The sequence below is a fragment of the Pristiophorus japonicus genome, chromosome 3 (assembly GCF_044704955.1).
Source record: "Pristiophorus japonicus isolate sPriJap1 chromosome 3, sPriJap1.hap1, whole genome shotgun sequence".
Lineage (NCBI taxonomy): Eukaryota > Metazoa > Chordata > Chondrichthyes > Pristiophoridae > Pristiophorus > Pristiophorus japonicus.
Genome location: NC_091979.1, coordinates 216,611,767 through 216,632,754, shown reverse-complemented (window position 1 = coordinate 216,632,754; position 20,988 = coordinate 216,611,767). Strand labels below are relative to the sequence as shown.

The 20,988-nt window shown below is 45.1% G+C and overlaps 2 protein-coding genes across 2 annotated transcripts in view; both read left to right on the top strand.

Annotated features, from left to right (window-relative positions):
• Positions 1-8,084, top strand: part of lss (lanosterol synthase (2,3-oxidosqualene-lanosterol cyclase)) — a 138,870-nt gene extending 130,786 nt beyond the window's left edge. The window contains exon 22 of the mRNA XM_070876275.1: positions 881-8,084. Within this exon, the coding sequence (XP_070732376.1) occupies positions 881-1,018 (138 nt within the window). The 3' untranslated portion in view covers positions 1,019-8,084. The remainder of the gene's footprint in view (positions 1-880) is intronic.
• The window catches only part of LOC139260105 (speriolin-like protein), a 94,097-nt gene that overhangs the window by 1,197 nt on the left and 71,912 nt on the right, over positions 1-20,988 (top strand). The gene's annotated exons all lie outside the window — the stretch shown is intronic.

Sequence of the window (20,988 nt, the reverse complement as noted above, 5' to 3'; positions counted from 1 at the left end):
AATATTTAGTAAGTCTATCATTTCCTCATATCCAATTACAATATCACCTGCGTCTGCCTTTAAGGGCCACACATTACTATTAACCACTGTCTTTCTCTTAATATACTTGTAAAAATCTTTAGTACTGTCCTTGATGCCCCTCACAAGCTTTTTCTCGTATTCTCTTTTTGCAGCTCTAACCACTTTCTTTGTATCCCTTTGCTGTTCTTTATATCTCTCCCAATCCCTTGGGTCTCTACTGTTCCTTGTCTTCGAATAAGCTTTTAGTTTGATACTATCTCTCACTTATCTTATTGATCAAGGTTGTTCAATTACACACTTGGAGCTCGAGCCCTTTAGGGATATGTACATAGAAACATCTCTTTAGCCTTGATCCCTTCATCCATAGTTTTATCCGTTAACAGTTCAGCCCAGTTTAATGTGGTCAGTTTCTGCCTCATCCCTCAAGTCAGCCTCGCCTAAATTTAAAACCTTGGTTGGTTACTCTTCTCCCTCTCAAACCAAATATCGAATTTTATCATATTATGGTCACCATTAGATTATTGACTAATTCAGGCTCATTGCTCATCATTAAATCTAAGAGGGCCAGTTCTCTTGATGGTTCAAGAATATATTGTTTCAGAAAACTCTCAAACACTCGAGGTGTCTTTGGGACTTGAGCTGTTCTGCATCTCCCAGTCTATGTGAAAATTAAAGTCTTCCATTATAACTACTCTGCTTTTGCAACCAACTTCTCTCATCTCTGCATTTATGTATTCTGCTACTTTATCACTGCTATCTGGAGGATTATTTACAATATTCTTGTATTTTAAAAGCTTTTTTTCTGACCTGGGGGCTTATCATTTTGACTCCTGTTTTTGTTTTTCTCATTTTCCCACAGGAGAACATTGCTGGTGTATTCAATAAAACTTGCGCGATCAGCTATACTTCCTACAGAAACATCTTCCCCATATGGACTCTGGGGCGATTCACGCGCCTTTATCCTAGCAGTGCACAGACTAGCAAGCTCAAACTCTGAGAATACAAGAGCTGATAAATGTATTCAGATAACCCACCCTTGCTGGTAGAATACAGCAAAGTAGTAGAACCGTCAAGTTAACTTTTAATAATGTGAGAAATGGTCAGGTGTGTACATGTTCCCTAATTGGGTGATAGATCAGTCTATGCCAATGTGACAAATTCAGTTGTGTAAGAATGTAACCATTTTTAGGAACAAGTAAAGGCCATTGAGCCCAAGAAGCCTATCCCTTTCTGAGAGATCAATTCTATCTGTCTTTCCACCATATCCATCCCCTTTTCTCTCCACAAATGCACGCAGCTTTCTATTGTGCTGATTTATATTGTCTGTGGTAACTCCATTGTCCTTTTGAGTGAAAAAGTTCAGTTGATACCTACATAACACTATGTATCCTTTGACTCATCTTCAGTCTGTTTAATATGCTCAAGCCCTACTTGCTAATATTCTCATTGCCCATTTGTCATGGGGGGAAATCACAGTTCTGGAGGAGAAGAGAAGGCTCCCTATGCAAGAGGACAATAAGGATATGGTTTGGAATGTGCTGTTTTATGAGAAATTTATACTTAATCATGAATTTGCAAGAATATAACTGGAAACGGGATCTAAGTAAGCTGTGTGTGTCCACATGTGGATACAGCATTGTACTTTGCTGTCTGCCTTAGAATTTACTTCTCCAACTTCTGAGCTCCTCAAATGGAACTTAAGGCATTGTAGTTGACTCTTTCTTTTAAAAGAAACCTTGATTGGAGAAGCCAAGAGAGCCTGTGCTTAGTTGAAGCAGGGCCAAACAGCAGCACAAGAACAGTGATGTATTGCAATAAGCAATTAATGTTTGATGTCTTAACAATTTACTGAAGTGCCTAAGGGTTAATGTGAGACTAAGCAACAGATGGGTGCAGGTCAGTGCACTGGCACTTCAAACCGGAATCGTCCAGATATACTTAGTTTGAGGCATTTAACTCAGAGGTTTTTTTGCTCATTTAAGAGGCACTTTCACACACACTAAGCTGCACCTCCACATGCAGACACAGCTACCACCTCTCTTTTTCTAGTTTGCGTTTCTGCTCCACTCTCTCTTGTGGGAAGATGCTCCTTAAGCTGAAACAATGAACTAAACAAGCAGGTCAAGAACTCAACATTTGTAAACGTTTAACTGGCTGCAATAGGCAGCCACAGGCCAGACTGAAGAGTTGTGAAGCAGTGTTAAAGAGCTGGCCAGTGGACTGAGAGTTTCTCTTCATGTCCCAAAATGTTGTACAATGAAATGATCTTGTGATGCACGTGTAAATGTTTTGACACGGTGCGGGGAAATGGAAGAATCACATCCGAGCTCAATCCTGCCTTTGCTGATACATTTGTGCAGTTTGCACTGGCCCAGGACAGAGTGTTTCACAATATTGTCGGAGTATTCCTCCCCAGCATCTTCCTTGTGATCGGCGGGCCTCGGAAGAGTCGGCGGGCTCCGGTGGGCCCCAGAAGGGTCGGCCCCGAAGGGACTCCGGGGTCAGCATCGAACCGGCTGAAGGGACTCCGGGGCCAGCATCGAACCGGCTGAAGGGACTGCAGGGCCGGTGCTGAACCGGCTGAAGGGACTGCAGGGTCGGTGCTGAACCGGCTGAAGGGACTCCGGGGCCGGCATCGAACCGGCTGAAGGGACTCCGGGGCCGGTGCTGAACCGGCTGAAGGGACTGCAGGGCCGGTGCTGAACCGGCTGAAGGGACTGCAGGGCCGGTGCTGAACCGGCTGAAGGGACTCCGGGGCCGGTGCTGAACCGGCTGCAGGGCCGGCATTGAACTGGCTGAAGGGACTCCGGGGCCAGCATCGAACCGGCTAAAGGGACTCCGGGGCCGGTGCTGAACCGGCTGAAGGGACTGCAGGGCCGGTGCTGAACCGGCTGAAGGGACTGCAGGGCCGGTGCTGAACCGGCTGAAGGGACTGCAGGGCCGGCATCGAACCGGCTGAAGGGACTCCGGGGCCGATGCTGAACCAGCTGAAGGGACTCCAAGGCGGCATCGAACCGGCTGAAAGGACTCCGAGACGGGCGCTGAACCGGCTGAAGGGACTCCGGGGCCGGTGCTGAACCGACCGAAGGGACTCCAAGGCGGCATCGAACTTTATTTAACCTTGGAAGAAACTTCCCAAAACATCCCTCGAAACCCCAGTGGACAGCTGACCTTCCCAATGCCTGCCCCCCAACCAAGCCTCAGGCCATCTACCATCAATGACGCTACTCGGCGCCGAGCCTGCGGCCAACATCTCGCCGTAGGCAATTAGACTTATACAGCAGTGCCTGGTCTTCAGTCGCCTTGGACCCCCTTGCCACTGGACCAAGACCTTGCTCAGCTAAGCCCGTGTGGTAGCCGGTATGCAGTGGCCACCCCACGTTAAAAGAACTCACGCACAGGCATCTTCCTCTTCGCTAATATGAAGTTCGGGACCTGGAACATCAGGACCCTCGTGAACAATTCCAACAGCAACAGGCCGAAACGCCGCACCACCATAGTTGCCTGGGAACTTAGATGTTTTGACATTGACCTCACCGCCCTGAGCGAGACTCGGTGGGCAGGGGAAGGCCAGCTTATGGAATTGGCTTTGCCGTCAAAAATGAATTGGTCGACTGCCTCAAAGACTCCCCCTGCGGGGTTAACGATCCCCGCAGAGCCTCATGACTCTTCGTCTTACCCTATCCCAGAACCAGTGCGCCACAGTCATCAGTGCGTACGCCCCAACACTTGATGCAACGAATGAGGCTAAAGAGGGTTTTTATTCCAACCTCACGACATCCCTGTCCCACTTTCCCAGCGAGTGGCAAGTCTTCCTCGATTCCGAGAGACTGCCTATGAGGATGAGTTTGCAGGTGGGGATCAGTGGATCAGAAACTTCGTCCTGGTCTGAAACCGGCTTGGTACTTTGCCACAAAAGCCTCAAACAGGCCTAGGAAACCCTCTCCATTAACTGGAGGGTTGTGGAGAGAAGTGATGTTTGGCAGTATTATTTGATGATTTTCCACACCATTTCACAGGCTTTTTGGAATATTCCCCATCAAACGTATGGCAGTGCAAAGATCTGTCAATGGTGTTCGCCCCTTTGGCACCAAATTGATTAACGCAACAAATGTCATCAAAAGGCATCGAGTTTGCCGCTCTCCCTGTATAATTAGCAACATGAAAAAATATCCTCATTGATGATGGATACACCTTTCTTTATTGCTTCTGTCAATATGCAACTTACTACATTTAGAACCTGTGAAACAACATGATTGATCCAATCACTGGAAGTGAATCTGGCCTCCAGAAGGTTCACGATTTATTTCACCCTGATTCAGGGACAGCTTGGTGCAAGCACCACTTCATATTCATCACTTGGCAGACATATTTCCTGTGCATCTTGCCTCTGTGTATCCTTGATTCACAAGTTAGAGGAGTTAATAGTTATTTGTAACAGAGGAAGACTAGGTTCTCCGAACCCCTAACACTAAATGCTGCTAATCCCATTATAATCCAATACAGAAAAGACCGCTTGACCCAAATGCATATTCAGATGTAATCCCAGAAGCTCCCAGCGTTTCTATTTCATGGAAATCTCCTGTGTATCGGTTGGTTTAGAGTAGCTAGAGGTTCAGTGAGTAGTAGTGATGATACTGCTGGCCTTTAGGAAAGCCTCCACTTAAAGTTTACAGTGCTAACCTTGGGTATTTTGTCAACAGGTGGCATGTCCATTATTTGAACACATTGCTGTAAAGTGACAGTGGTTCTTTCTTAGCTGTAAATACTGCCAGATGAAACTCATTCCAAGCTCGTGAAAGTCTATTGGCTCAATTTTCCCCAATGTCATTTTTTGGCTTATTTGAAGAGTTACGCCCGTTTTTTTGGGGCCCAACTATGCCAAAAAAAATCATCCAATTTTCCATTTGAATTGTTGACTTTGGCGCTGCGTAGCCTATCCTTTAGCTTTGGGGGTGGAGCCTAAGATCTGTGCCAAAAAGATTGGGTTGCCAGGGTCACGAGGGACACACTGCAGGCTGAGGCTGGAAAGTGAAACATACAACACATTCTGGCCAACTCTCAGCTACTTGCACGTTGCAGCAGCTTAGCAGCATGAAATTTAGTTTATGCCAAAAGTCTATCCCCTCCACCCCCCTCCCCGTGCTGGGTGCCACTGCTAGCCCTGGCCGAAAGGCCTCCCCCCTCTCCTCTCCTCTTCCCCACTCTGTCCTCTGCTGCTGCTGTCCTGGCCGTGGAGCCTGTGCCGATTTTGTTAATGGCCGAGAAGGTTTTTCCACATATGCCGTTCTAAGAAAAATTGGAGTAAATCGGAGCTGGCCAAACTTGCTTAAATGGCCAGAATTGGCGCGGGTGGCAGGTTAAGCCCCCAATGAGATTTAAAAAAAAATCGTAGCCTAAGAAAATCCTATCTAAATGAATTACACTAGCGCAAAAACTTTGGAGAAACTTGGACATTTTAATTTACTCAAAAAAAACGGCGCAGATAATTGGGGAAAATTGAGCATTATGTAACTAGTATTTCTGCCTGTCGTCCATCTCTAGTGGGCGAAGCAGGAAGAAGGGGCAAAAAAAAATCACCCGATGAGGAAGGATGATCCCTTTGTTCCCAAGGTGATCCCTTCTTGGGATTTGAATCTGGTTCTGAATAAGGTAATGAGAAAAACGAACCCAATGGGTTTCTCTCTGCTTATTTTTTATTTAGAAGTTTCAGGTCTGCCTTAGGTTTCTCTTGGGTTTTGAGAGTTTCAACTACTAACTAGAAGGAGTTTCTAGACTTGAGGCGGCATCTTAGGAGCTTCTGAAGACCTTCATTAATTGGCAGATCTGAGTTTGCTCGGACCTGGTTGTATTCTCTGACTATTGCTGCTTCTGATATGGCAAAATGTGTACGAGGACAGGCAGACAGAGGAGGAGAAATTCACTATTGCCCCATTTAGGGTGCTATCTTTTTAAAAGTTTGAAAACTTTAAAAAAGATTTGCCATTTGTGCTCCAAGAAGGAAGTGGAGCACTAAATCAAGCACTCCATTTCCTTCTTACAGTGCAATCAGCAGCAAAGGCTCCATCTCTCCCTTAAAGGTCAGGGCCATTGCTGTAGGCTCTGCAAAATAAAAACAACTGGCTTGGACCACGACGGAAGCCACGATCCCATGTGATCAGCCCAGCACTCCAGCAGAGGGCCGGGCTGGTCGATTGTGGGCAGGAACCTGCGATAAAAGCTGGAAGAAAAAAGGCACTTTTTTTTTTTTACTTCGCTCAGTCGCCTGGCTTTTAAGCATCGCCTGCAAAGCAGTTGGCTGCCCGATGCACGCCTCTTGCAGCTGTCGGTGTTTTCACCCAACGATGCTGCAGGGAACGGAAGGGAATTTTCGGTCCAGGGCAATTCGCACGCTGATGATGTCACGATCTCTGGGCAAAGGAAATCGGGGCGCAATGCCGTAGCGCCGCCGCAAAACTCCCGCTGAATATGGCGGGAGTCGATGTCATCACCGCGCCCGGTCGCAAAGCCATTACGGGAGGCACAAAGGCACCCAATATCGCCCCTAGACTATCTCTGTTGATTTCAGCACTCCTGTTGAAGATTCACATGGTGCTCAGTTGCACGTCATCAAGCTTTTATATCATCGGCTGATGTCCCTGGTTTCAGGGTGGCGATGACCTTTGCATGTTGCCATAATTTGGGCATCTGGCTAGAGGCAGACACGTTGATTAAAGAATGTAACTAAATGATGGAATGATCCAGGGTGTAACACTCGGACTACCTTGTGATTTTAACTGCATGTTGTATCTTTCATGTGACCAGATCTGAATCATTAAGTTGTTAGTTTACAGATAGCAAGCAAATTTACAGAATAAGTAATCAAATCTCACTTTGATTCACCTCACCTCAAGAACAATAATAATAAAATACACCGTACTGTCCCTAGCAGTTAGGTTCCCTTAACTTATCCTGGTCAATCTTCTGATCCAGCTAGAGAAGAGTGAGTTTACACTCGATAAACCCAGCTTCTAACTGGCTGTCTGACTGCCCATGTATCTCCTTTCTGGATCCAGCCAGTGGAAAGGTAACGCCATTCCCCAAAAATATCATGGTCACTGTTTGATCCATCTGTGCCAGTAATTTCACGTTCACTGTATGATCTGTCTGTACCAGTAATTTCATGGTCACTGCATGATCTGCCTGTACCAGTAATTTCATGGTCACTGCATGATCTGCCTGTACCGGTAATTTCATGGTCACTGCATGATCTGTCTGTACCAGTAATTTCACGCTCACTGTATGATCTGTCTACCAGTAATTTCATGCTCACTATGATCTGTCTACCAGTAATTTCACGTTCACTGTATGATCTGTCCGTACCAGTAATTTCACGTTCACTGTATGATCTGTCTACCAGTAATTTCACGTTCACTGTATGATCTGTCTACCAGTAATTTCATGCTCACTATGATCTGTCTGTACCAGTAATTTCACGTTCACTGTATGATCTGTCTACCAGTAATTTCACGTTCACTGTATGATCTGTCTACCAGTAATTTCATGCTCACTATGATTGTGTCTACCAGTAATTTCACGCTCACTGTATGATCTGTCTACCAGTAATTTCATGCTCACTATGATCTGTCTGTACCAGTAATTTCACGCTCACTGTATGATCTGTCTACCAGTAATTTCATGTTCACTATGATCTGTCTGTACCAGTAATTTCACGTTCACTGTATGATCTGTCTACCAGTAATTTCATGCTCACTATGATTGTCTGTACCAGTAATTTCACGCTCACTGTATGATCTGTCTACCAGTAATTTCACGTTCACTGTATGATCTGTCTACCAGTAATTTCATGCTCACTATGATCTGTCTGTACCAGTAATTTCACGCTCACTGTATGATCTGTCTGTACCAGTAATTTCATGGTCACTATATGATCTGTCTGTACCAGTAATTTCATGCTCACTGTATGATCTGTCTGTACCAGTAATTTCTCGCTCACTATGATCTCACAGTAATTTCATAGACACTGTATATAGTTGGTTGTGTAATGTGATTAAAAAGTTTTAAACCGATGTCTCATAGATTCCTAGTTTTCGACTTTGTTTAAAGGTCTGTATACGGCTTATCTTGCAAAGACCTAGGGGGCTAAATTCAAAAAGGCACGAAAACTGGCGTAGGGATCACGATGTGCGATCTGCCCGCGCATGTTGAAAATAATGCAGGCAGCATGCAGAATTAATTTTTTTAAATTCGTTGATGGGCTGTAAACATCACTGGCAAGGCCAGCATTTATTGCCCATCCCTAATTGTCCTTGAGAAGGTGCTGGTAAGCCGCCGCCTTGAACAGCTGCAGTCCGTGTGGTGAAGGTGCTCCCACAGTGCTGTTAGGGAGGGAGTTCCAGGATTTTGATCCAGCGAGGATGAAGGAACAGTGATATACTTCCAAGTCAGGATGGTGTTCCCATGCGCCTGCTGCCCTTGTCCTTCCAGGTGGCAGAGGTCATGGGTTTGGGAGGTGTTGCCGAAGAAGCCTTGGTGAGTTGCTGCAGTGCATCTTCTGATGGTACATACTGCAGCCACGGTACGCTGGTGGTGGAGGGAGTGAATGTTTAAGGTGGTGGATAGGGCGCCATTCAAGCCGGCTGCTTTGTCCTGGATGGTGTCAAGCTTCTTGAGTGTTGGTGGGGCTGTGATGATTGACCTCCAACAACCACAACCATCTTCCTTTGTGTTAGGTATGATTCCAGCCAGTGGAGAGTTTTCCCCCTGATTCCCATTGACTTCAGTTTGACTAGGGCTCCTTGATGCCATAATCAATCAAATGCTGCCTTGAATAAGGGCAGTCATACTCGCCTCACCTCCGGGAATTCAACTCTTTTGTCCATGTTTGGACCAAGGCTGTAATGAGGTCTGGAGCTGTGTGGTATCGGTGAGCAGGTTGTTGGTGAATAAGTTCCGTTTGATCTCCATCACTTTGCTGATTGAGAGTAGACTGATGGGGCAGTAATTAGATTTGTCCTGTTTTTTTGTGAACCGGACAAACTTAGGCAGTTTTCCTCATTGTCTGCTAATTAACAGGATTGAAGCACTGAGCCCAACACTGGACATGCTGCTAGTTGGCTCAGCACTCAGCAGGGGACCCAATATTGTGGGGAGTCTGATCTGTATTTAAAGGTTGAGTGAAATTCTGTCTGCACTTCTTAAATGGGAGGTGCTTTGTGAAAGACGCAACTCATTCTGAGTGGAGCTAAGGAAAAGGGAAGTTACCAATCCCTCAATAGGGCAGACAAAGGGGACCTCGGTTGTCAGATGTAGCACTGGAGGCCTTAGTGCAGAGGGTTAATAGGAGGAGACGGGTGTTGTACCCACAGGAGGTTTTCCAGACAGAGTGAGCAAAGGCATTCGGTGCAGATTGCTGAAGTGGTTCGTGCCATTAGTCTTTTGCCCAGGACAGAGATTCTGTACCAGAAGAAGTTTAATGATCTCACACGAGTGGTCAAGCTCAGTGACCACATCTTCAAATGCCATATTCCACCAACTGCTCCACAAGCCTCACACACTGCTCAATACACACACCCCTCACTCACCTATCACCAATCTCTATCAATCATGAATCATACTTCACAATCATAGCTTAACCTCACCCTCACACACTTACCACTGCTGCAAGCCTTATGCCTACACCTTGCCCACAATGCCAGTTATTCAACTATGACAGGCACATCACCAAAATACATTACACACACTGACACACATGCCTTTCTCTTGCAGAACAAGGTGGCTCATAACTGCGCAAGCAGAAGCTAACAGGCAAGCAAGGCTACAGAACCTGACCCAGCAGGAGGAGAAGGTTCTGGATATAATTGGAGGAGCCATCACTGAGGCCGTGGCAATCAGTGAGACTGAAAGCATTGCTCAGACTAATATCATGCAGGCTCAGTGTGCTGCCATCGAAGAAATAAGAGCTGGAGTAGGCCATTTGGCACCTCGAGCCTGCTCCGCCATTCAATAAGATAATTGGCTGATCTGATCTTGGCCTCAACTCCACTTCCCTGCCCACTCCCCATAATCCTCGACTCCCTTATTGTTGAAAAATCTGTCTATCTTCACCTTAAATATATTCAAAGACCAAGCCTCCACAGCTCTCTGGGGTAGAGAATTCCAAAGATTTGAAGAAATTCCTCCTTATCTCCGTTTTAAATGAGCGACCCCTTATTCTGAAGCTATGCCCCCAGATCTAGATTACCCCACGAGGGGAAACATCCTCTCTGCACCTACCCTGTCAAGCCCCCTCAGAATCTTACACGTTTCAATAAGATCACCTCTCATTCTTCTAATCTCCAATGAGTATAGGCTCAACCTTTCTTCATAAGATAATCCCTTCATCTCACGAATCAACCTCTGAACCTTCTCTGAACTACATCCAATGCAAGTATATCCCTCCTTAAATAAGGAGACCAACTGTATGCAATACTCCAGATGTGGTCTCACCAACACCCTATACAGTTGTAGCAGGACTTCCCTACTTTTATACCCCATCCTCATTGCAATAAAGGCCAACATTCCATTTGCCTTCCTAATTACTTGCTGTACCTGCATGCTAACTTTTTGTATTTCATGCACAAGGACCCCCAGATCCCTCTATACCACATCATTTTGTAATCTTTCCCCATTTAAATAATAAGTTTCTTTGTTATTTTTCTTACCAAAGTGGATAACCTCACATTTTTCCACATTATACGCCATCTGCCAAATTTCTGCCCACTCACTTAGCCTATCTATATCCCTTTGCAGATTCTTTGCGACCTCATCACAACTTGCTTTCTCATCTATCTTTGTATCATCAGCAAATTTGGCTACATGACACTCTGTCCCTTCATACAAGTCATTAATATAGATTGTAAATAGTTGAGGCCCCAGCACTGATCCCTGTGGCACCCCACTAGTTACTGTTTTCCAACCTGAAAATGACCTATTTATTCCGTCTCTTTTTTTCTGTTAGTTAGCCAATCCTCTATCCATGCTAATATATTACCCCAACCCCGTGAGCTCTTTTATGTGGCACCTTATCGAATGCCTTCTGGAAATCCAAATACACGACATCTACTGGTTCCCTTTTAACCACCCTGCTCATTACATCCTCAAAGAACTCCAGCAAATTTGTCAAGCATGATTTCCTTTTCATAAAACCATGATGACTCTGCTTGTCTATATTATGATTTCTAAATGCCCTGCTACTACTTCCTTAATAATGGACTCCAGCATTTTCCCAATGATAGATGTTAAACTAACTGGTCTTTAGTTTCCTGCTTTTGGTCTCCCTCCTTTCTTAAATAGCGGTGTTACATTTGCAGTTTTCCCAATCTGCTGGGACCTCTCCAGAATCCAGAGAATTTTGGTAGATTACAACCAATGCATCCACTATCTCTGAAGCCACTTCTTTTAAGACCCTAGGATGCACACCATCAGGTCTCGGGGACTTGTTCACCTTTAGTCCCATTAGTTTGCCTAGTACTTTTTCTCTAGTGATAGTGATTGTTTTAAGCCCCCCCCCCCCCCCAATAGCCCCTTGATTATCTATTATTAGGATGCTTTTAGTGTCTTCTACCGTGAAGACCGATACAAACTATTTGTTCTAAGTTTCTGCCTTTTCCCTGGTTCCCATTATTAATTCCCCAGTCTCAGCCTCTAAGGGACCAACGGTTACCTTAGCTTCTCCCTTCCTTTTTATATATCTGTAGAAGCTCTTACTGTCTGTTTTACTCTCTCAATCCATCTCTCTCTTTATTATTTTTTTATTCGTACTTTGCTGGTTTCTAAAAAAAATCCCAATCCTCTGGTCTTCCACTAATCTTTGCAACATTGTATGTCTTTGTTTTAAATTTGATACCATCCTTTACTTCCTGAGTTAGCCACGGATTGTTCATCTTTCTCTTAGAATCTTTCTTTCTCACTGGAATGTACCTTTGCTGAGAGTTACCCTTTAATCTATTTTCCTAGTCTACTTTAGCCAACTCTACCTTCATACCTTTGTAATTGCCTTTGTTTAAGTTCAGGACACTAATTTGAGACCTAACTGTCTCGCTCTCACACTGATTTTGAAATTCTACCATGGTATGATCACTCTTCCCAAGAGGATCCTTTACTATGAGATCATTGATTAATCCTGTCTCATTACACATTACCAGATCTAAAATAGTCTGCTCCCTGGTTGGTTCCAATACATATTGTTTTAAGAAACCATCCTGAATACACTCTCTGAACTCTTCCTCAAGGCTACCTTTGCCAATTTGATTTGTCAATCAATATGAAGATTAAAATCGCCCATGATTATTGCCCTACCTTGCTTACAAGCCTCTATTTTTTCTTGATTTCTACTCTGTCCTATAGTGTAGCTAATGTTAGGGGGGCCTGTAGACTCCTCCCATCAGTGACTTGTTTCTTTATTATGTCTTATCTCCATCCAGGGATGGATTAAGGGTGCATTGGACCCTGCCAGTAAATTACATTAGTAACTTAAGTCACGGCACTATACTGAGTATGCATCAGGTCAAGATCAGGTCTATATTTCAGGTTATGTTCTCATTGATACTATGATAACACTCATTTAATATTTTATGATGTTTCCAAAGAATCAAACCGATACCTTGATGAAATCCTATATAAATAGTAAACAACAACGCTTTAATTTTTTAAAATCCTTACATTTTGAAACTACATTGACAATGCCAACAATTTAGAACAAGACAGTGCAATTTTTTTGGAAGACCATCATTTGTCATTTGCATTCCATTTTCTCCACAGGCAACTACAAGTATAACATTACATTGGTCTTTTCCTAGATTTTTGTTGGCTAAACTCGTTAATGATTTTCGAGAAGTTAAGTCTTCTCAGTACTTTGGTCTCGATGCTCATGATTGAAAGACTATTAAGTCAATCTTGTCCCATTCAGTTCCTGATCTCATCCTTGATGCGTTTTAGATTCAAGAAGAACCGCTCACCACTGCAATTTGATACCATCATCGACACATATATCCGAAGAGCTATTTCAATGTTAGAAAACATTTCGGTGAGGGTGTGTGTATTGGAAGAATTGGTACATTCTCCGCTTTGCTGACTTAGTTTGTTTGACACAAATTGAGGTTGGAAGCTCTGTTGAAGATGTCACCAAGCTACAAAACTGGATGAATTCACTTTCAATCAAAGGTTCCAGATCTTTGGGATATGAGCGGGCAAGATTTGCTGTGGCTTGCATGATGTCATGAATCCAGAGAGCGGCTAGCTTGGACAGGAATCCTTGTATGTTTCAAGGTACTGATGAGTTGATCAATGATGAAAAGGAACACCAGACCAGTTTTGAATTTCTCCTTGGGTGACAGCACAGTGTTTTCAGCATCTCCATCGTCATAGCAGCAGTTGTGTACCTAGACACATCACTGTGCTGATTTGTACTTTTTGTGGCCACAGGTCCTCAAACTCTGTCCACTGGGTCTTGACAAAATCGACGAGGGACTCAAGTAAGGACACCATGACATTCGGATTCAAGCCAGTCTCTTGAAGCGAGAGGTTGCTCAGGTGAAAGTGCTTCATGACTATGTTCTAAATAACAATGAGAATAACCGAATCCAGTTCGCCCAGTTTGTCAAGGATCAACTGAGCTTCATTTCGGCATTCAACTTTCTGTCCCACGTCAGTTGCCAGGGATTCCAACACTTCGTATACGGGAGTGTAACTTTTGAGCAGGGCTGACACTGCTTCATACCTTGCTGACCATCGAGTAGCAGAAAGCTGTTTGATGACAGATTAGTTTTTCATAAAACAGTCGTCAGCGATCCATCGATGCAGAGAGAAAGGTGTACATTTGTATAATGTCAAAAAATCTGACCATCACTGGGCTGCATTCGGCACTGTTTTTCCCCACAAAGTTGAGTGAGTGCGCTGCTCATGGGATCAATGTCACTTATGAGCATTGCTCTCTGATGAAAGTTTGGACACCAATGCATTTCCCACTCATATTTGAAGCATTATCATAAGATTGTCCATGACAATTTTGCATGTCGACCTCATTCTCGTCCAGAAAGGCCAGTATTATTTCTACTATTTCTTGTCCAGTATGACTGATTATCGGCAAGAACTTTAGGAACATTTCCTCAGGACCAGTCAGTAGAACAAAGTGCACGACAAATGTCAGCTGATCTGATTGTGTGACATCTGGCATTGAATCAACAGATATTAAATAGAACTTTGCTGATTTCAATTCCTGGATAATCGTATAAAGTACTTTGCCACCCATCAGACTAATCAGTTCTTCACAAGTGGTGGAAGACAAGTATGAAGTATGCCCCTTGCCTTTGCTGGCGAACCGCTTGATGTGTTCAGCAAGAAATGCATCGTAGTTTGCGAGAACTCCAACACACCCAGATAATTACCATTACTTGGTAACCCAACGATTTAGTCTCTGCCTCGCAATGAAAGACCTCGTTCACAGAGAAATGCTATCACACAGACAGCCCGTTCTAGCACCTTGCGCCAGTACTGCCATTCATTTTCAAACTGGACGACAATATGACCATCCACACAACTAGTGCCTGCTTGTCTAGTGCACATTACTACCATGGCTTCTCCATGCTGGTGGCTGTTTTCGTGAGATGAAATCCTCTCATCTCCATGCTCCCAGTCAGTAAACCCATGAGTAAAGTGGCTATTTGTTCGTGCTTTGTGCTTGCAAGCAAAGCAGTATACTCTACCGTTTGAAGGTGAATGACAGAGCCACATTCGCTCCACACAGTCCCCTGTCAGCGGGTGCACACGTGTGAAGAAGGACTTTGAGCAGTATCGGCGACATCCTTGACATGAATCACGCCGGAGTTTTGAAAGCCTTTATCACAGTTTCGGCAGTCCTCACTACCTTTTGCAATCCAATGTCTTTGCATGTCTTCTGAGATATTGTCTCCCCACAGCCCTTTGTCACTTGTAAGTTGCGCCTGTTTCAGCTCGGTATGCACCTGTTGGTTTTTATCTTCAGCTTTTTGGATTTGGAGCTCCAACTCGGCCAACTCCGGGTCCGGGGCCACGAGTGGTTCCGTTGTTGAAGTTGACTGCACAGCATCATCTCGGCCTTCATCTTCATAATCTTGAGTTTTTAGTTGGAAAAAATTATCTAGTTTAAGCAGTTTAGCTACTTCTCGTCTCTTTTTCTCCTCATGTAGCTGGTGCTCTTTCCTTTTTTCACCCCGATTTGTGTGTAGAATGGATCTCTAGAAAAAGGTCATCTAGTGTCTGTTTATATCAACTCGAGAATAACATGCGCCTGAGCCCTCGTGGCTCTGCTCCGTTCTTGCTACGTCACTTATGTCAATACTGGTTACCCTTACTGTTATATCTTGCATAAAGAATCTGACCAGATACTGTGAGCTCAAAGTAACGTGTGACCTTGGTCCTTTATTGCAGGTCTCCAGAGTGCCTCTCCAGCCTGTGAGGCCTCCTTATGTACAGGTGCTCCCAAGGGATTGTGGGATCCCTTGGGACTCCAGGGGATGAGCCCTCTGGTGGTTAAACAAGGTATTTTCAGGGTTACATATATAACACTTACCCTGACCCTCCCTGACCCTGCTTGGGCCCCGGGCAACTGCCCCATCTACCCCCCCCCCTTAATTCATCCCTGTCTCCACCCAAAATCTTGATTTTCTAAGCCAATATCATTTCTCTCTCCTGCACTGATCTCACCCTTTATTAACAGAGCTTCCCCATCTTCTTGCCTTTCTGCCTATCCTTCCGAAATGGTAAATATCCTCAATATTCAGTTCCCAGCCTTGGTCACCTTGCAAACACGTCTCTGAAATGGCTATCAGATCATACCCATTTACTTCTATTTGTGCCGTCAACTCATCTATCTTGTTATGAATGCTGCGTGCATTCAGATAAAGCGCTTTTAATTTTGTCTTTTTACCATTTATCCCTACTCTGACCTCACTTTCTGATGTACTCATGTTTATACGCTCTGTCCCTTCTTGTCACACTCTAGTTATCATTTTCGAGTGCAGAAAGGGGCTAGCAGGGTGTTCAGCAGTCCTCCAACAGATGGCTAGGAATGCTGAGGTGCCACCCAAAGGGAATGGCAGTGACTACGTGAAGCTCAAACCTGCTTTCCTCTCTCAGGATGAGAGCATGACGTATTTCTCCCAATGCCACTTACCAGTGCCCTTGCTGTTGCCTGTCTGCCAGCCATCCCAGACTGCAGCCACCCATGCAGAGATGGTGCAGTTTACAGCAATGACACAAGACCCAGAGCTCCTCGAGGTCATCCTGCAAGGCCATCTGCGGTGCCCCCACAGAAAGTAAGCAGCCTTCCACCAGCCATGCTGCAGCCACTGGGGGAGCACTGCAATACGCAAAGGCACACAAAAGACAGACGCTAAGGAAATGCACAAGGGTGATTAGTTGACTTTGTATTGTAGTTTTGGAATTAATCATTTATAAATTATATTTGGAATGTTTCTTTTGTACTGGCTTTCATTTCAACATTGTGGCTGTCATGTATCCTACATGTTTACTGCTTATACTATTACAAGGTGTGACACCTGAGGGCACTGCATTTTGAGACTTGTAGGTTACCTGTACAGGTGTGCCAGGCCTAGTATAAAAGGCAGGACACCATGTGTGATCCGCACTCTGGAGTTACATTAAATGGACTAAGGTCACTTCAGTTCAAGCACAACACATTGTCTTGTGGAGTCATTATTAGAGCATCTGAAGACATTACAATTGGCGACGAGATTAGGACCTTCACGCGAAAATGGCTAACTTTGGTATGTTGCAGCAGTTCACCAATGGTAATGATTGGGAAGCCTTTGTAGAGAGGCTCAACCATTTCTTCGCAGCAAATGACCTGGCAGGCGACAATCTGGCCACACTGGCTGATAAGCGCAGAGCTATCCTGCTAACCAGTTGTGGGCCCACCATCTATTGCCTCATCAGGGACTTGCTGGCACCAGCGAAGACAATGACCAAGACGTAAGAGAAACTTGTAATGCTGATCCAAGAACAACTCAAGCCCAAAGAGAGCATCCTCACAGCCAAGGACCGGTTTTATATGGCCCAAAGGCCTGGAGATTTGGAAATATGCTGCAGACCTCACGAGGCTGGCGGCACCATGTGATTTCGGCGACCACCTCATTGAAGCGCTGCGGGATATCTTTGTCATCGAAATCGGCCATGAGGGCCTTCTTCATAAGCGACTATCTGCAGATACCACAGTCACATTGCAGACGGCCATCTTTGTGAGCCAAGCATGGAGACCTGATAGCCTTCATCCTAGGATCTTAAAAGAAGTAGCTGCAGAGATAATGGATGCATTGGTTGTAATCTACCAAAATTCCCTGGATTCTGGAGAGGTCCCAGTGGATTGGAAAACCGTAAATGTAACGCCCCTATTTAAGAAAGGAGGGAGACAGTGTCATGTATGTAGTTTTGGGATCACTAGCCACTAGATGGCGTCACTGTTGGAGGCCATTGGACTGCACGCATGGGTGTGCAGCCCAAGTATAAAAGGCCAGGCATTTTATATATTAGTCACTTTGGGCCTTAATAAAGCAGAGCCAAGATCATACCTCTTGAAGTTAAACAGTACTCAGTCTAACAGTTATTGCATACACAACATTTGGCGACAAGGCGACAAGAACCTTTGCATGCAAACTGAGCACAATTGGATTGTTGGAGCAATTTGTGGAAGGAGAAGATTGGGCAGACTTTGTGAGCCATTTGAACCAGTTCTTCGTGGCCAACAAACTTGGGGAGGTCAGCGACGCAGATCGGCGCCGGGCAGTGTTCCTCACGGTTTGCGGTCCAAAAATTTATGGTCTGATAAAGAATCTACTCCTGCCTGTGAGTCCAACAGAGAATACGTATGAAGAATTGTGTACACTGGTACAGGATCACCTTAAGCCAGACGAAGGCATCATCATCTCGAGATACGGATTTTATACGCACGTTCGCTCAGAGGGCCAGACTGCGGCGGAATTCGTTACCGACCTGAGACGTCTAGCGGGACTATGTAAGTTCGGGGCTGTGTTGGCAGACATGCTGCGGGTCTTCTTTGTAATCGGCATCAACCACGAAGTGATCCTGCATAAACTACTGGCGGTGGAGACGTTGGACTTGAACAGGGCCATCACGATCGCTCAGTCATGCATGACGACGGATAGACATCTAAAGCAGATGTCAGTGAAAAATTGAAACTCGGCAAGTACTGTAAATATGATTGATTCGGCGTTCGGCAGAGCAGCACATGGCAGGGCCTAACCGACGGCATACGCGAAACCTGGGGCTGCCCAAAGTCCGTCAGCGGGAATGCATCCGATTTCTCCATGTTGGCGTTGTGGGGGAAATCACCGGCACCAGCAGTGCTGATTTAAGCAATATAGTTGCAAAGGCTGTCTGAGAGTGGGGCATCTCCAGATCCGCAGATGAGCAATCGTGCTGTGACACACCACATGGAGGATGATGATCAGACTAGCATGGATTCGGATACTCAATCCGAGATACCAGAGGAGGAAGTGTATGGACTGTACTCGTTCCTAACTAAGAGTAAACCGATAATGATCAATGTGAAATTTAATGTGGTGCCGGTATCGATGGAACTGGACACAGGGGCGAGTCAATCGATAATGAGCCAGAGGGTATTCGACAAGCTGTGGGATACTAAGGCTGTGAGGCCCAGGCTGAGTCCAGTCAATGCCAAGTTATGCACGTACACCAAAGAACTCATAATGATGATTGGCAGTGCCAAACTTAAAGTGTCGTATGACGGTGTGGTTCACGAGTTACCACTATGGATTGTCCCAGGCAATGGCCCAAAGCTGTTCGGCAGGAACTGGCTTGAAAAATATCAGATGCGATTGGAACAACATCAAGATAAGAGTTCAAGGGGTTGGGGGGTAATATATTAGCACGGATAGAGGATTGGCTAACTAACAGAAAACAAAGAGTCAGGATAAATGGGTCATTTTCAGGTTGGCAAACTAACTAGTGGGGTGCCACAAGGATAAGTGCTGGGGCCTCAACTATTTACAATCTATATTAATGACTTGGATGAAGGGACCGAGTGTAATGTAGCTAAATTTGCTGATCATACAAAGATAGGTGGGAAAGCAAATTGTGTGGAGGACACAAAGAATCTGCAAAAGGATACAGATACGTTAAGTTACTGGGCAAAAATTTGGCAGATGGAGTAAAATGTGGGAAAATCCACTTTGGTAGGAAAAATAAAAAAACAAATTATTATTAAAATGGAGAGAGATCACAAAATATTAAGGTACAGAGGAATTTGCGGGACTTTGTACATAAAATACAAAAAAATTGCCATGCAGGTACAGCAATTAATTAGGAAGGTAAATGCAATGTTGGCCTTTATTGCAAGGGGGATGGAGTATAAAAGTAGGGAAGTCCTGCTACGACTGTACAGGGTGTTGGTGAGACCACACCTGGAGTACTGCGTACAGTTTTGTTCTCCTTATTTAAGGAGTGATGTACTTGCAATGGAGGCAGTTCAGAGAAGGTTCACGAGGTTTATTCCTGAGATGAAAGGGTTGTCTTATGAAGAAAGGTTGAGCAGGTTGGGCCTATATTCATTGTAGTTTAGAAGAATGAGAGATGATCTTATTGATACGTATAAGATTCTGAGGAGGCTTGACAAGGTAGATGCAGAGAGGATGTTTCCCCTCGTGGGGGAATCTAGAACTAGGGGGCATAGTTTCAGAATAAGGGGTCGCCTATTTAAAAAGGAAATGAGGAGGAATTTCTTTGAGGGTCATGAATCTTTGAAATTCTCTACCACAGAGAGCTGTGGAGGCTGGGTCATTGTATATATTTAAGGTGGAGATGGACAAATTTTGAAGGACAAAGGAGTCAAGGGTTATGGGGAGAGGGCAGTGAAGTGGAGTTGAGGCCAAGATCAGATCAACCATGATCTTATTGATTGGTGGAGCAGGTTCGAGGTGCCAAATGGCCTACTCCTGCTCCTATTTCTTATGTTTTTGTGTTATGATCTTGAACCCCAGCCTTATTATTATATTAAAGACCCAGCTAAGAGAGCCCTATACAGCCAGTGCCTCTCTACTAACCTGGCGACCCTTGATGACCCCAAAACGCAGAGTGCCCACAGCACTTGGTCTGTCCTCCAGGCCACCACAACCAACGTCTGCGAAGAGACGCTCAGTCACTCAACCAGGAAACACCAGGACTGGTTTGATGACCAGGAGATCCAAGAGCTAATAAATCGCAAGCGCAGGGCATTTCTGAGCCTAAAACAGCAACCCAACTCGGCAGCAGCAAGGCAGCTTTACAGGCGGCTTAACGCCTAGGTCCAACAAAAAACCCACGACCTAAAGAACAGATGGTGGGTGGAGAAAGCACAAGAGATACAGCAGTTGGCCGACAGCCATGATGTGCGAGACTTTTTCATCGCAGTCAAGGCCACCTACAGCCCAAGCACCCAAGGCCCCACCCCATTCCTGGCCAAGAACGGGGAAACACTCATCAAGGACACCAAGACAGTCAGGACCCGCTGGAAGGAGCACTTCGAAGATCTCCTTAATCGAGACTCTGCCTTTGACACAAGTGTCCTCGATTCCATCCCGCAGCATGCTACCCACCACCATCTCGCAAAACTCCAGCCCTGCACGAAATGGAAAAGGCCATCCATCAGCTCAAGAACAACAAGGCATCGGGAGCGGATGGAATCCTCGCTGAGGCAGTAAGGTAGAGCGGAAAGGCACTATTGGCACGAATCATCTGGAAGGAGAAGAGCATACTGGGAAATCTCAGAGATGCAGTAATCGTGACCATCTTAAAAAAGGGGACAAGTCCAACTGCGGCAACTACAGAGGAATTTCCCTGTTGTCAGCCACTGGGAAAGTCATTGCTAGAACTCTCCTCAACCGTCTTCTCCCTGTGGCTGAGGAGTTCCTCCCG